The sequence below is a fragment of the Dipodomys spectabilis genome, unplaced genomic scaffold (assembly GCF_019054845.1).
Source record: "Dipodomys spectabilis isolate Male_0828 unplaced genomic scaffold, ASM1905484v1 ptg000094l, whole genome shotgun sequence".
In the NCBI taxonomy this organism is placed as follows: Eukaryota; Metazoa; Chordata; class Mammalia; order Rodentia; family Heteromyidae; genus Dipodomys; species Dipodomys spectabilis.
Genome location: NW_024870771.1, coordinates 16,177,805 through 16,193,445, shown reverse-complemented (window position 1 = coordinate 16,193,445; position 15,641 = coordinate 16,177,805). Strand labels below are relative to the sequence as shown.

The following is a 15,641-nucleotide window of genomic DNA, read 5'->3' as shown; positions in this document are numbered from 1 at the left end:
TTGCATGAAGCTAAGGATTAAAAGGCCTTGGGCGACTCTTTTTTCTATTGCATGCCACATTTGTGTGCAATTTGAAAAGAATGATTGCTTTCAGGTATGATCCTTCATTACTTGTTGCTATAGGACACAGTTTAACACAGTTTCCATGGATGCAATCATCATTTCACTCATCTATCATTCAAAGTTTCTTTTTCTTTATTTAATTTTTTATTGTTATTATAAAAGGGATGTACAAAGATTACATTACATGAGTCAGGTAAAGAGTACATTTCTTTTTTCTTTTTCTTGTCTTTTCTTCCTTTCTTTCTTCTTTCTTTCTTTTGTTGGTAATGGGGTTTAAACTCAGAGCCTGGGTACTGTCCCTGAGCTCTTTCACTCAAGGCTAGTGCTCTACCACTTTGAGCCACAGTGCTACTTCTGGCTTTCTGGTGGTTAATTGGAGTTAAGAGTCTCATGAACTAACCTCCTCAGGCTGGCTTTGAACCTTGATCCTCAGATCTCAGCCTCCTGAATAGCTAGGATTACAAGCATGAGCCACCAGCGTCCAGCAAGAATGCATTTCTTTTTGGACAATATCACCCCTTGCACTACTATCTCCGTTTTTCCCCTTCCAATCTCCCAGTTTTTCTGTCCTATTCTTACCCAGTCAGTGTCTAGTGAATACCACTGCTGCATTTGTGTACCCTTTACCCCTCCATTTCTGTTCCCTGCCTTACCCACCTAAAGACAGATAAACAAATAAGACAAAAAGACAAGACAAGAAAAACAAAACAAAAAAGCTCTCTTGTTTCCATTTCCTGGAGTTCATTTCAATAAATAGTATTTTATATGATCAGATGCACATAGACATTGCCATTTCTGTGTGCCTCTCTAAGCATATTTTCTTTTGCTCTCACTGTGTGTGAATGCCTCGAATCCTGTATAATTTATCATGTCCCCATGTATTTTAGGTCTATGAGAGAAACAGGCACCATTTGTCTCTGGAGCTCAGAGTTTCTTATGGAAATCATCAGAATACTTCACCTCCTTTTGCCATTACTGTATTTTGGTGTTCACTTGAACAGAACCCTCTGACATCTCCAAGTATGGAGAGACAGAAATATGAGGGAGAGAAATAAGTGACTTGATATTTATCCCTGCAAGTAGGCAGATGCCTATGGTCTCCTTCAACAGGACACCAAATAAATTTTTAAAAATCTTTGATAGCATCAAGATTCAGTATTTGGCTGTGTGTCAGTAGCTCACACTCACAAGGCTGAATTCTTTTTTTTTTTTTTGGTGGGGGGTCCGGTCATGGGGCCTGAACTCTGGGCCTGGGCGCTGTCCCTCAGCTCTTCAGCTCAAGGCTAGCACTCTACCACTTGAGCCACAGTGCCACTTCCGGCTTTTTTCTTTTTGCTTATGTGGTGCTGAGGAATCAAACCCAGGGCCTCATGCATGCAAGGCAAGCACTCTACCACTGAGCCAACTTTCCAGCCCCTCACAAGGCTGAATTCTAAGGATCACAGTTTGAAGCCAGTCCCAGCAGAAAAGTCTATGTGACTCTTATCTCCAATTAACCAGTAAAAATCCAGAAGTGGAGGCATGGCTCAAGCAGTAGAACACCAGTCTGAGTGAAAAAGCCAAGTGAGAGTATAAGGCTCTGAATACACATACACACACACACACACACACACACATTTAATATCTTACCATCCAGAATCACAGAATGAAACATCCAGAAGGAAACCACAGCTTCAGCAGCTGGGGAATACTTCAACCAAACTATCAATGCTGCTGTAAATCTATTAAGGGAGTTTGCTACCATAAAGTCTGAAGACACATGCCCACAGGTCAAACCCCATAAAATAACATGGAGAGCTGTCCCCCAACAATACAATATAATACATAAGTATATGAAATATATAAGATCATATAGTTCAGGTTATATAGTTATATAGTCATATAGTTCAGATACTAATACACTTATCATCCATGAGCATGTAAGTACCTAAGTATATGATAAGTAAATAAAGGAACCTGACAGGCAGAGCTAGTCAAAGCTCTCATGCTGAATTGTTGATGTCAGAGATGTCCTCTCTGTGTCTCAATCTGCTCATTTATAATATGAAAGAATCAAACCATGCTACAATGAAGCATCCTTCTAAAACACAGTGACAACTTGAGCTAAGCAAACTCATTTTCCCCTGTACTTCCTGAGTCCCCTTGACATAGAAATACAAGTTCAACCTGAGTTCTGAAGCCTAGGAATGAGTAAGAGTCTTAAGATTACTGTAAATACCTAAGAAGAAGGCTGGGAGGCACCTAGGGAAGGAGCTATTGCTCCTCCCCCTCCAGCCATAGAATAACACACTGTATACAGATACAAAGCTGTATTTGGCCTTGAACCAGCCCAGCATCTTGCATAGTGCAGTAAGTTCAGACTAAAGAGTGTGTGTTCGTACTCTAACACCTTGCAAAACAGCCCTGCCACTGATGAGAAGAGGCTTCTGGGTACTGTGGGAGCTGGGCTTGAGCCCCCAAAGTGCACCTTTCCAAGCTATGGCTGTGGAATGCCTTGGAGCTGCAGAAAGAGGGGCCACCATGAGTGTCCACAAGCTCATTACCCAGGAGCAACTTTTTTCCTTAAGATCAAACTGGGGCAGGCTAAGGGCAAACACAGCTGCCCGGTAACAGGAAGAACTTGCCCAGGATAGACTTGGAAGACTCAAAATTGGCTCCCCAAGCACTTTTCCCTGAAGGCTGCTCAAAAGAATGCAGAACTTGGGGACCAGTTTGGAATGCGAATGGGATGAGATGGGTCTGGGTCTGAGGTGAGATGCCGCCTCCCACCCAGCCTTGACCCCTTCCCTGTTCCTTCCATCCTACCAGTCTTGCTAGCAAGCACAAAGCCCAGGGGAAGAAGCCCAGCATTCCTGAGTTCCCATGGGAAAGAAAGACAAATCACCCACCCTGTGACCTCTTTTCTCTTCCAGTCTCTTCCTGGTTTGTGGGGAACAGCTTCTCCCAGGAGCCCACAAACATACACATGCAGACATCAGGAAGACAAATCCCACAGGAGCGGGGGTGGGGAATTGCACACTGCCCCATCAGAGACCCAGACGCTCAACCAGAGCTCTCTGAGATCTCCCCATCTGCAGCCCCGTGCATGCGTGTGAAAATGTCAAGACTTGGGGACAGACGGATATGAGTCCCCAAGCTCTTTTTCGGACAAGAAGCAAGATCCACATTGCTACCACCACCATCACCCCTCCTTGGATCCTTAGGCTTCCTCGTCTGCACACGACAAGGGTGACACGAGAGTGATTCGGAGGTTTCAATGAAACCCTGGAGGGCCGGTGCCCAGCACGCAAGGCGCTGCCAGGGACGGCTCCACAGTTTCCGTCCATGAGGGACCCAGATGCGCAGCTGGAGGAAGAGCAGAGGCAGAGGGCAAAGCATCTACCCCAGAGCTGCCTCCGCCCGGTGCCCCTGGTGCCCACGATGGCTTTTCCTCCTTTGGGGTCCCCCCACCCCTATTCCCCGCAAGGAGCTGATAGAGATCACCGTTGAGGGCAGAGCAGGACTCTCCTCTGCGGAATTTCTGCGCTCCCCACCCAATCCACCCCATCCCGCATAGGATCCTAAAGGGGCGAGCCCCTTGGGCAGCAGTCCGGGGAAGGTGTGGGACTCACCGTGCGTGCGGCGCCGGATAGCAGCACCAGTAGCAGCACCGGCACCCGCAGCGGCGGCGGGCAGGGGCGCATGGTGCGCCTCGCTCCTCCACTGCAGGCGCCCCGACGGTCGCTCGCTTCTACGCTCTGCCTGCACTGTAATTCAGCGTCCAGCGCGGCACCCCAGGCTCTGGGCGGCCCCCGATCCCCGAGCAGCCATAGCTAGACACCCCCGCGACCCACTGAGGTCTTCAAACGGCAGTACTTCCCGGACCAGGTGCTACGGTAAGGACTCAGCTCGGTCTGCGCGCCGCCACCCAGTCCCCTATGGGAGGGATGAGGGGGGGAGGCGGAGGCAGAGGCGGAGCTGGCAGAGAAGTGGGGGTGAGGGCCCTGGAGAGGACAACAAACAGCAGGCGCTGCCCAGCCTTCAGGGCTGCAACCCCCACCCCCACCCCGAAGTTCACAAGAGCATTTCCTTGGCTCTGGATCCTAGGGACCCAAGCCATAGCAGCTCGCGGGGTCCAGAGCAGCTTATTTATTTCAAGATAGGGTCTCCACCTGGCCTAGAGCTGACCTCGAATTCATGATCCTCCAAGATACTAGGATTACAGAAAGGTGTGGGCCACCTGTTTGAGCGTCAATATCCATTCACGTTCCTAATAATGTATCGAATGCAACCTAATCGGTAAACGAAAGACCCAGGGACTCAGTAAGCGCCCACCCACTGTGTGTGTTCCCACCGGGAGGGGGTGGTGTGGGGTGTGACAACGACCTTGAACTTACTGATTTCCACTTTGTCTTTCTTCATCATTCAAGTTATACTCACTTATTCCAGAAATTTCCTGTCACCTACCCTCCATACCAGGAAGCCTTTGGTGATCAGGTGAAATCAAGAGGGTTTCGGTATACCCAGGCATTTTGGAGCTGTGCCTATGAAGATTACCAGTGAAGCTCGGTGACACTTGTTTTCCCTGGGACGCTCTGTAGTAAATACCAGGCAGATATTCGCCTAGCCTGCTTAGCCTGCATGCCTCTCGGTGTTCCCTTATCCCGGAAGTTTGCTTTTACCTCCTTAGTGCAAGGCCCCCCAAATGGCTTTTCTAGCCCTTTGTGCATTAGTTATTTTTTGAATAGGGTCTCCCATTTATACCCAGAGAGTCCCATCCTATTTAAACACTTCTCTTAGCTAGGATGACAGGTCCACACCACTGGTGCTGCGTATTTCATTGGTTGAGATGGAGTCTCACCAACTTTCTCCCTTGGGCTGGCCAGGAACCATCATCCCCACCTCTCCACCACCCAAGTAGCAAGGATTATAGGCATGAGCCACCATGCCTGGATCTTGTAGATCCATTTTTTTCTGTCTCCATCTGATGTCCACTCACTTCCCTCTTGCCTCTCCACATTTCTGCCCTCTCTTCTAGGCACTTTGAGTACATCAGCTCATCAAATTCCCCCAGGTGATGTCCACCAAAAGGAGCATGAGGATGGCGGAAGACCCACTACATGGCTGCCTGCTTGTAACTTGAACCCAGAGCTTAGAGCTTGAGCCTTGTAAGGGGTCTCTGATCAGGCTGTTAAGCAGCCATGTTAAAGTGGCTCCTCAGCAGCCTTCCTTCCCAGAAGAAATTTGTTAAGTAAGGTTGGAAAATCACTGCAGAAATGGAGGGCAGATTTTGGAGCATCCTCATAAACACCAGCTTAAAATGGGAACATAACAGGTGTTGGATCACATTTGGAGAAGAACTGGCATGAGTTCTGCCCTCCTCTCTCCTGCTTTTGACAGTCTCCTTCCTACAAAGAACTACTGTGGGTCAGGCCGTGATGGATGGTGAAGTGTTATACTGAACAGCAACCATCCCTAGATGGCACTACTTGATGAAGATAAGATTCTGGAAGAACAAATGGGACCATAAATACTGCGATGGCCTTGGGAGGTAAGAAATCTTCTAAGCTTCATTATAACCTCACAAAGAGGGGGCATCTCTGTGATCTTAATTTCCCACATTGGCTTCTAATCCCTTTCCCTTAATCCCTCTACACAGGAAAGTCATAGCCATCAGAACACTATTAAGTCACTAGGTTCTCCTAATAGTATTTTAAATATTATCCAGGGATGGGAGTATTTATGTCAGTTTTAGGGTGAATTTCTCCAGTGGCTTTATGTAGACACTCTTATCACTCTAGAGAAGTAGACAGTAAAGGTAAGTACAAAAATTGAATTAAAAATTTTCTTGGTACCAAAAGGGTAAGACATCTTTGCTCCTCCCCTTTTGCCTTCAATATATTTTTAGGAGACATATACCCCAGAGTGTCTCTTTTAATAGAATCTTAAGATATGAATCTTAAGATATGTGACTCTTTTACAATTTTTTATCAGTTGTGCATGCTCAGAGGGACATTCCCCTTGAGAGCATCTCCTTAAAATGTGGGTAGAGAAGGAGGGTTTATAGGGACAAGCTTGATGTTTACCATTTATGAAATGGATTCATTCTTTGTTGAGAGGATTCACCATTGGCTTGAGATATTCCCTCTTTCTCTCTCCTTCCCCCCTCTCTCTGTCTAAATCATGGTGCTCTTTTTATTTTCCGACAGCAATAAACCCTTGTTGAAGAACTAATGTTCACTGAGCACCTGCTCAGTTCTGGATGCTGTGCTAAGATGACAGAGATCTGAGAAGTTGTCTTGGCAACCTCAGCTCCATACACAAAGTCCACATGGTAGCATTCTACCCCTTGGAAGCCCCAGTGTCACCACATAATAAATCAACCTTTTATTATTTATTGTATTTATGAACAACAGCAGAATGTAAAGTGGGTCACATCGCAAATTGTAGTAAATCCTCAAGAACACACAATAAGGGACACACAATAAGCCTAGTGGATCCATACATCAGTTGACTCCTGTCAGTCCACATGCATGCAGTTCAAATGCATATGAATAGCAACAATTGTATAAAAATTTGTCTAACAAGTTCCTTGACAATTGTTATTTCTGCCTGTTCATCTTCCATTTCTCCTTCTGGTATAAGACCTGTCCCTGCTCCACTTTCATGTCACAGGAGAAGGAAAGTTTTTGGTTGGGGCTTTCACAAGGACTCCAGACCTGGGCAATGAGAGTCACCATGTACCAACCAACTAATCATATTGATTGGCTCAGGAATGAGTATATGACTGACCCTGAACCAATAAGAGTGGCACCAGCAAACCCTGTGTGTTACCATTACCACCAAACTAATAGCAAAGATGGTGATCTTTTCCATGGCATGCGGAGATCCTGCTGAGAATGAAGCTATCTTGCACTGAAAATAGGTGGAGAGAGGTGATACCTGAACATTAACATCCAGCATCTCAGTATAGTCAAGCTGAAGCCTGTCACCCCCACTTCTTTTCTCTCTGTCTGCCTGTCTGTCTGCCTGCCTCTGTCTGTCTGTCTGTTGTCTGTCTGTCTGTCTCTCTCTCTCTCTCTCTCTCTTACACACACACACACACACACACACACACACACACATTTTAACAATTTGAATCCATTTCCATCCTATGACTGGAATTGCTTCTGAGGAAGGAAGGCTTCCTTTAGGAAATGCTATCTGCACTGCTGGGACTAGTTTGGGATAGTGGGAGGAGGGAGAGCACTGGGAAGGGAGATATTGGTTCTTTTGGGTGTTTGAGTCTAAGGTCTTCATCAAATGACCACGCAAGTGGTGCTCTGCCCCTTTGGGAATGGAATAAACCACACACAAGACCAGCCCATCCTTGAATGTCAGCTTTCCTAAGAGCAGAGCTAATGTATTATTGATGAGCCATAAATAATGGGGTAAGTGATTTGCTATTCAGTCCTGAAGTACAAAGGTGTAACACTGACATTTTAATGAGGTTTTTATGGCCCAGGTTCACTGTTTATACTCTGAAAACATGGAAGGCTTTCTCAAGAAAGCAGTGTTTTCCTTTACTTTTCATATTTTCCTCCTCTATTTGCCAGCATCCTTTTAAATACAGATATGAAACATTATAGTTAAAACAGCAAATAAAAAGAAACAAAACTTTATCTGAAGAACAGTGTTGCTTACAAGGGCTTATCTTCACTGGACAGAGCATAGAAAAATCAGGTGTAAGCTAGTCTCCCAGAAGTTTCCCCCATTCCTTCCTGGTCAGACATTTGACATAAAGCAAAGGATGGAGTCAAGTCCTGACTTAGCTACCCATTAACCTTGTGATCTTGGTCAAGTTACTTGAATTTACTTAGCCTCAGTTTCCTCATTTGTGTAATAGGGAAATTAATATTCCTCTTTCAGCATTAGCATGAAGTTGAGAATAATTCAATACACTTAAGTTGTTGGCCACAAACCTAGTTCAGGCTCCCACCTGACAGTACCCAAGTGGCACTAACTAAAAAGATGGTTGTCTCCAGTGGAAGCCCTAGACAGCAGGAAGTTGGAATAAACTTTCCTTACACTTTTTCATGTCTGACTTCTTATCCCAGAAATATACTTTTTTGTGTGTGTCAGCCCTGGGGCTTGAAATCAGGGCCTTGAGCCCCCTTGGCTTTTTTGTTCAAGGCTGGTACCATTTGAGCCACAGCTCTACTTCCATCTTTTTGTTGGTTAGTGGAGATAAGAGTTTAATGAGCTGTTTAACAAAATGAATACCAGGAAGTAGAAATGTGTTTTGAGGGGAGAAAGGGGAGAGGCACACAAATGGAGGGAGGGAAGAAGAGTGAGCAAAGGCAGTCATAAATTCAGTTTACATTATATAAAAATGAATTATGTAACAAGGATAGAGACAGAAGGGGGAAATGGGGAAAACAAAGGAAGAGGGAATATTAATCAAGATGCACTGTTCTCATTCGTTAACTTGTGGAAATGTAACCTCTTTATATAACTAATTTATACTAAAAGTTTTTAAAGAAAAGAATCTCATGGACTTTTCTGGCCCAGGCTGCCTTCCAGTCATGATCCTCAGATTTCAACTTCCTATTTAGCTAGAATTACAGGCATGAGCACCAGCACCAGGCAAACTATTTTTATTTTTATATTATTGTTTCAAGTGACCTGGTTGGAAATAATTTGTTATGAAATAATAGCACAGCATGTTTAATATTTTTATTAGCTCACTTTAGTTAATGAGGAGTCTGTTGTAATATTTCCTTACATGTACACAATGTATCCCATCAACCTCATCCCATCTGTTGATTTCCCCATTCCACTCTCTCCTTCCTAAAACAATTTCCTTGTTCTATTTTCATACATGCTAACAGCTGCTTCAGCCATATTCATTCCCATTCACCTCTTTGTTAGCCTTTCCTCCCCCATTGGCACCATCGTCCTCAACAGAGCCTGTTCCACTTTGCTGTCCATCATTTTCCCATTTTTTAATGTGTGTTAATTACACCAAGAGGTTCCACTATGGGGTTTCAGACATGCATGTACTAAACTAGATTCTCAAATTAGTAATTTCTCTACTAGTTTCCCAAACCCCTACTGATCAACCTATTTCATTGATTCTTTTTTTGTGTGTGTGTTCAGGTCCTGGGGCTTGAACTCGAGACCTAAGCACTGTCAATGAGCAATTTTGCAAGGCTAGCACTCTACCACTTGAGTCATAGCTCCACTTCCAGCTTTGTGTGTGTATGTGTATGTGTGCGCACACTTGACTGTAGATACATGTTTTATAAACTTTCCTGCTTGTGCTAACTTTGAAGGAATTTTGATTCTCAGCTCCTGAGTAGCTAGGATTACAGGCATGAACAACTGGTGTTCTGCTCATTAAGCCTTCTGTTTTGTTTTTGTTTTTGATCTGTTGTGGGGCTTGAACTCTGGGCTTGGGCGCTGTCCCTGCACTCTTCAGCTCAAGGCAAGCGCTCTACTCCTTGAGCCACAGCACCACTTCCGGTTTTCTAGTGGTTTATTGGAGATAAGAGTTTCACGGACTTTCCTGCCAGGCTGGCTTTGAACCGTGATCCTCAGATCTTAGCCTCCTGAGTAAGCTAGGATTACAGGCATGAGCCACTGGCGCCCGGCTTCATTAAGCCTTCTGATAGCATAGGTTTTTTTATTCTGTAAAACAAAAATAATCAACAACACAGCCAAATGACAAGCTGTGAAAAACTATAATGGTTATCACAGAAAAAAAAGGTATGTCCTGAAATCTCAAGACATTGGTTCAAAGCCAGCCCAGGCAGAAAAGTCTGTGAGACTCTTAACTCCAATTAACCAGCAAGAAGACAGAGTGGAGTTATGGATTAAGTAGTAGAGTACCAGCCCAGACTGGAAAAAGCTAAGCAGGAGCACAAGACCCTGAGTTCAAGCCTCAGTATAGCACGTGTGTGTGCGCATGCATGCACACACACACACACACACACACACACACACACACACACACACACACACACAGATTGATGTCCCTAATATGTAAAAAGTTCCAATTCAATAAGAAAAAGAACAAAAATCTAATTGGAAAAAATAGCTAAAGGTATGGACTCACAGAAGATGAACCACAAATGTCTCCTATACAAATGGAACCATGCTCATTGCTGCTTCTCTTGAGAAATGTGAAAAACAAAGGCACCATTTACATACTACATTTTACCTACCACATCAACAAAAACACAAAAGTAATGCAATATACTTGTAGGTAAGGCTACAAAGAAACAAAAAATTATGTATGTATTACAATTAGGAGTAGAAAATATTGCAACACTCAGAGAGGATTCTTTGACAAGTCATAAATACCACAAATTCTCCAAATAAAGCATTTGACTAATGCACTTACACTCTGAAGACTTTTCATAAAGATACTTCACACATATGTGAATGGATATATGTATAGTGTTGAAGAAATGATATATACATGTGTGTGAATAGCATTACTTATAATAGCACATGATCAAAAGCAATTTAAATATCCAGCAAGAGAGACTGGGTAATTCAATGATCAAATTTTATACATCCATAGAAAACAATAAGGTGGCACCTTATATACAAATATAGAACAATCACCCAGATATATTTTTAAATAAAAAAGAAGTAAGGTAAGAAATTTGGGCTTCTAAAGAAGGTCTTGCAATTGAAATTGCTTGTATCTGAGTAAAACATATCCTTAAATGATAAATATGAATTTGGCAACAGTTACCTCTGGGAAAGGGAATTTGATGACTAATGGGCAGAATCAGGGGGCTTTTATTCTTTGAATTATAAATAATGACTATATTAGCCACATTCCAAGAACATATACACACGTATTACTTCAAATGAAGAGGTTTTGGGACACAATTACATGTCTACAGTGTTCACACTGATGTATGCTCAGTAGTGAATGGGTCAGTCAGCCAGCATTGTACATAGTGGAGGGAGACACATGTCAAAGACACAAACCTAGCAGCTGTGATTGCAATGTGTATTCCTAAATTTCACATATTAAGAGCATGTCCCAAGGTAATGGAACTAAGAAGTAGAGCCTTTAGAGATAAAAATAGGTAAAAATGGAATTAGGAAGTAGAGCCTGTAGGGATATAAATAGATGAAAAGGGCAGAGCCCCCATGAATAGATTAGTGCCCTAATAAAAGAGGAACAGAGGGCTCTCGACCCTTCCTTCCAGCATGTGAAGATGCAGAGGGGAAGGAAGTCTCATCTGTGAACCTAGAAGTGAAATCTTACCAGGCATGGAGAGTGCTGGTGTCAAGCTTGTGCTTCATAGCCTCCAGAGCTTTGAGATATAAACTGCTGTTGTTTTCTTTTGTTTGTTTTTGCCAGTCCTGGGGCTTGAACTCAGGGCCTGGGCACTGGCCCTGAGCTTCTTTTGTTCAAGGCTAGCACTCTACCACTTGAGCCACAGTGTCCCTTCTGGCTTTTTCTGTGTATGTGGTGCTGAGGAATCAAACCCAGGGCTTCATGCATGCTAGGCAAGCACTCTAACACTAAGGCACATTCCCAGCCCAACTGCTGTCATTTTTAAACCACTCAGGTATTTTGTGACAGAAGCATGAACTAAGCTATGAAGGGAGAGAACACAGTTCTGCGAAAGCAGAGCCTGACTTAGAAGGAAAAAAGCCCCTATGAGGCAGGAATCCTTTCACTAACTAGGAATTAGTCAAGTTTCAAGTAATTAATTGCTGCAGTAGAGGTTAGAACCAGAAACCATCTTATATCACACAAATCAGAAGTTAAGATGGAACTTGATTAGGCAGTAAAAGTAGTCAGAGCCCCACTCAGATCCAAGGGAAGGGGATAAGACCCCTACTTCTTCCCATGAGTAGTATCAGAGGATCTGCAGCCCCTCTAATTCACCCAGCCAGGCAAGGGGGTGGTGGTGGACACAGGGTAGCAAAATGAGGACAAAATGGAAGGGAGGGCCAGCAGCCAGCCCTGAAAATGTGTTAAAAAAAGGTTCTGGACTTTATGCTCTGTATAATGTGAAGCCACTGAGGAAGTTTAAATGAGCAATTTAATGAATGGCTCCTCCTGTATTATTGAAGCTTGTAACAAGCTATGGTATCTGTGCCTGTATGGTCACACTTGGTTCATTGCATTCGCTTGGTAGAACTGGACCACCTTTGAGTCCTGCCCAGCATGAATGCTAAGTAGAAAAAATGTGTGGAATGCACATATGAGTGAATTAAGTAATTGATGATCTGAGAGCCATAACTGTAGGGCACCCATTGGTTCTATGAGTCTCTAACTTTAATGTGCCTATGAATCTACTGGAAAATCTTATTAAAACACAGTTTCTGATTCAATAGATCTTGGATAAATCTCACATCCATAGCAAGCTCCCAATGGCCTCAGCTCACACTTCCAGGAGTGATGATTTAGAAATCAGTGTCTAGGGGCTGGGAAGGTGGCTCAGTGGTAGAGCGCTTGCCTTGCATGCATGAGGCCCTGGGTTTGATTCCTCAGCACCACATAAGCAAAAAGAAAAGAGCTGGAAGTGGTGCTGTGGCTCAAGTGGTAAGAGCGCTAGTCTTGAGCTGAAGGGCTAAGGGACAGCGCCCAGGCCCAGAGTTCAGGCCCCACTTGAGCCATAGGAAACCACCGGTTTCCTGGTGGTTTATTGGAGATAAGAGCCTCATGGACTTTCCTTCTCGGGCTGGCTTTGAACCACCATCCTCAGATTTCATTCTCCTTAGTAGCTAGGATTACAAGTGTGAGCCACCAATAATAATAATAGTACCACCTGCTTTATTTAGATATTCTAAGTAGACGGATGTATTATTTCTCTCTCATGGGAAATACTTACAGATGTGACCTGATACCCATTAACTAGTGTACAGAAACAAATATCTCATGATTTGAGCTGGGGTGGCAAAGTTTGGAACTACAAGAAACATGATATGCCTGTTCTCTTGAAATCTACAACTTTGTTGGGACAACAAAACAAAAAGAACAGAAGCAGTGCATTAGATAATCAAATGAATCTTTTCACTCCCTTAGCCAACAGTCACTGAGTAATCACTATGGACAAAGAACTGGGTCAAGGGCTGTAAGAAATCCAACATAAGGTACAGTGCCCTTCCCCTAAGAATTTGCAGTTTAAGACACATACACAAATAATGATGGGTGCAGCCTGTAAAGAGATAAGCATTAGAAAGATATAAAGCTGGTGGAACAAATGGTTATGGAAGTCAGGAGCCAGAAAAAGAGTCCTTCTGGCATGCAAGGTTTGAAGAGGGAGGTAAGTGAATCTTAATTACTGCTAGCATTGAAAGATGAGGAGGAGGCCAACACCAGTAGCTCATACCTGTAACTCTAGATACTCAGAGATCTGAGTTTGAAGCTAGCCCAGGCAGACAAATCTATCAGACTCTTATCTCCAATCAACCAGCAAAAAGCCAGAAGGAGGAGTGGCTGGAGTGGTAGAACGCCAGCCTTGAATGGAAAAAGCCAGGCAAGAGTGCAAGGCCTTGAGATCAAGTCTCAATACCAAAATAAAGGAGAAAGAAACAAAGAGAGGAAAGAAAAAAGGAAAAAAGAAAGGGTAGGTAATGAAAATAGTGAAGAAGGAGGGATTCAAGAATTTGAAGATGGACAAAACAAACATTTCCAGTTAGTAGGCAGAATACATCCAACACCAGAGATGATCATGTAGGAAGGCAGGGAGTCTCACTGGGTACCTATGATAATCCCTTAACATAGAACCATAAATAAATAGTTAAGTTATATAGGAAGGAGAGAGATAAAAATAATTCCTGAGAAGAGTGAAGTTTGAGGCAGTTTTGTAAAGACACATATCCATGGATTAGCAGTGTGGAATGCAAGAATGAGAGACAGGAACAAGCCAGCTTTCAATCTTATAACCCATAAATTTCAGCATTAAGGACAGAAATTGTTTCTTCAGTGGAGAAATTGAAGAAACTATAACAGCAAATAGTGGAAGTTGTTTATTGATTTGCCTAAAAAGCATGCCAATTTATTTCAATGTGTGGGGTTTACTTTATCTGAATTTTGATTCAAACTAGCACATTGGGGGGCAGGGGCCAGCAGGAGGATGGGCCATATTTTGGAGACAATTGAGTATAGTAGTGGATTTTTAAATATCATAAGATATTATTATGATTTTAAAGACTTCTTTTTTTGGCGGGGGGTCTGGTCATGGGGCCTGAACTCTGGGCCTGGGCGCTGTCCCTCAGCTCTTCAGCTCAAGGCTAGCACTCTACCACTTGAGCCACAGCACCACTTCTTCCTTTTTGCTTATGTGGTACTGAGGAATCAAACCCAGGGCCTCTGGCATGCAAGACAAGCGCTCTACCACTGAGCCACCTTCCCAGCCCTTAAAGACTTCTCTTACGAGAGTCTTTATGTATTAGAGGCATGTCCTGAAGTATTTACGGATATAATAATGTCTGGAATTCTCTTCAAAATAATACAGTGAAGAACAAGTAGAGATAAAACAAGATTACCCATGATTTGAACATGGTTGAATCCGGATGCTGAGGTTTATTCTACCTTTCTATGTACTTTATGAAACTTACCATAAAAGTATTAACAACAACAACAACAACAAAGCAGGCTCAAAGGGTAAGGAAGCCCAGAGATAGTACCCAGGCCCTGAGTTCAAGCCCCAGGACTGGCAAAAGAAAAAAGCAGGTGTTGGGGCGTGAACTCTGGGGTTGGCACCCACTGCAGTGGTAAGGCCCCACCCCTACCATCCTCCTTTCTGCCGCGTTCTGCTCTTGCAGGTTACCAGTTTTCCTCTTCTCCTCCGGAAATCTACTAGTTTCCCACACTATAAGATGTTCTTTCTATTCTTCCACAGCTCCCCAAGACTGTCCGAGGCCCCAGAGTTACCCACAACCTGCTGTCCCCAAACCGCGGCCACCAGTTTCCCCCCACGCCGTGGGGGCATTTGGTCGCGTCCGGCAGCTCTCCGGGAGAGCGCGTCTGTGTCGCCATGGCAACGCTCTGAGCGGGTGCGGGCGCCCGCCGAATCCCGCCCGGGAACCCTCTGTAGGAGTCCCCGGACTGGGTCTGGGGCGGCCCTAGGTGGACTACGTGTCTACCACCGAGCTGCTGAGAATCTTGAGCCCCAGGCAGGTGTCCAGCCGAAAATCAGCCAGGGCCAGGTTGGACAAAAGGTCAGGCTCCAAAGGGTCAAACGAAGATGCAGTGATGGATGGTTCTGGGGTCTACCTCCCACTCTTGGCAAGGGATGGGGTGACAGGTCACTGAAGGAAAGAGGCCCTCTGGCTAGGGAGAGACCCGGTAGAGGACAGACAGGACAGAGACTAAAGGTATGGGGGGAGGGGACGGTGGTGACAAAGTTCAATGGTGGTGGGCGAGCTGGTATGAAAACTGTTTAGCTGCAGTACCCGACTGGAGTACAGGCAGAGATCGTGTGAGACTAGGAAGGGGAGGACCTACAAGGTGACTTTGGGGGCAGGATGCGAATCAAGCAGGTGAGGTAAGTGGACTTGGCAGCCTTTGGCGATACTAGGGAGAAGGGATGCCAGGGGGAAGGAGTCAGCAGAAATTTGTTTCAGAAAGTGATTGT

General features: G+C 44.4%; 2 protein-coding genes across 6 annotated transcripts in view; one reads left to right on the top strand and one right to left on the bottom strand.

Annotated features, from left to right (window-relative positions):
- Window positions 1-3,912, bottom strand: part of Sctr (secretin receptor) — a 69,027-nt gene extending 65,115 nt beyond the window's left edge. For all 5 annotated transcript variants that reach the window (XM_042685160.1, XM_042685162.1, XM_042685161.1 and 2 more), the window contains exon 1: window positions 3,675-3,912. In XM_042685160.1, the coding sequence (XP_042541094.1) occupies window positions 3,675-3,746 (72 nt within the window). In that variant the 5' untranslated portion in view covers window positions 3,747-3,912. The remainder of the gene's footprint in view (window positions 1-3,674) is intronic.
- Window positions 3,913-15,154: 11,242 nt separating this feature from the next.
- Cfap221 (cilia and flagella associated protein 221) overlaps window positions 15,155-15,641 on the top strand; it is a 94,101-nt gene continuing 93,614 nt past the window's right edge. The window contains exon 1 of the mRNA XM_042685135.1: window positions 15,155-15,225. The gene's annotated coding sequence lies outside the window, so the exon portion shown is untranslated. The remainder of the gene's footprint in view (window positions 15,226-15,641) is intronic.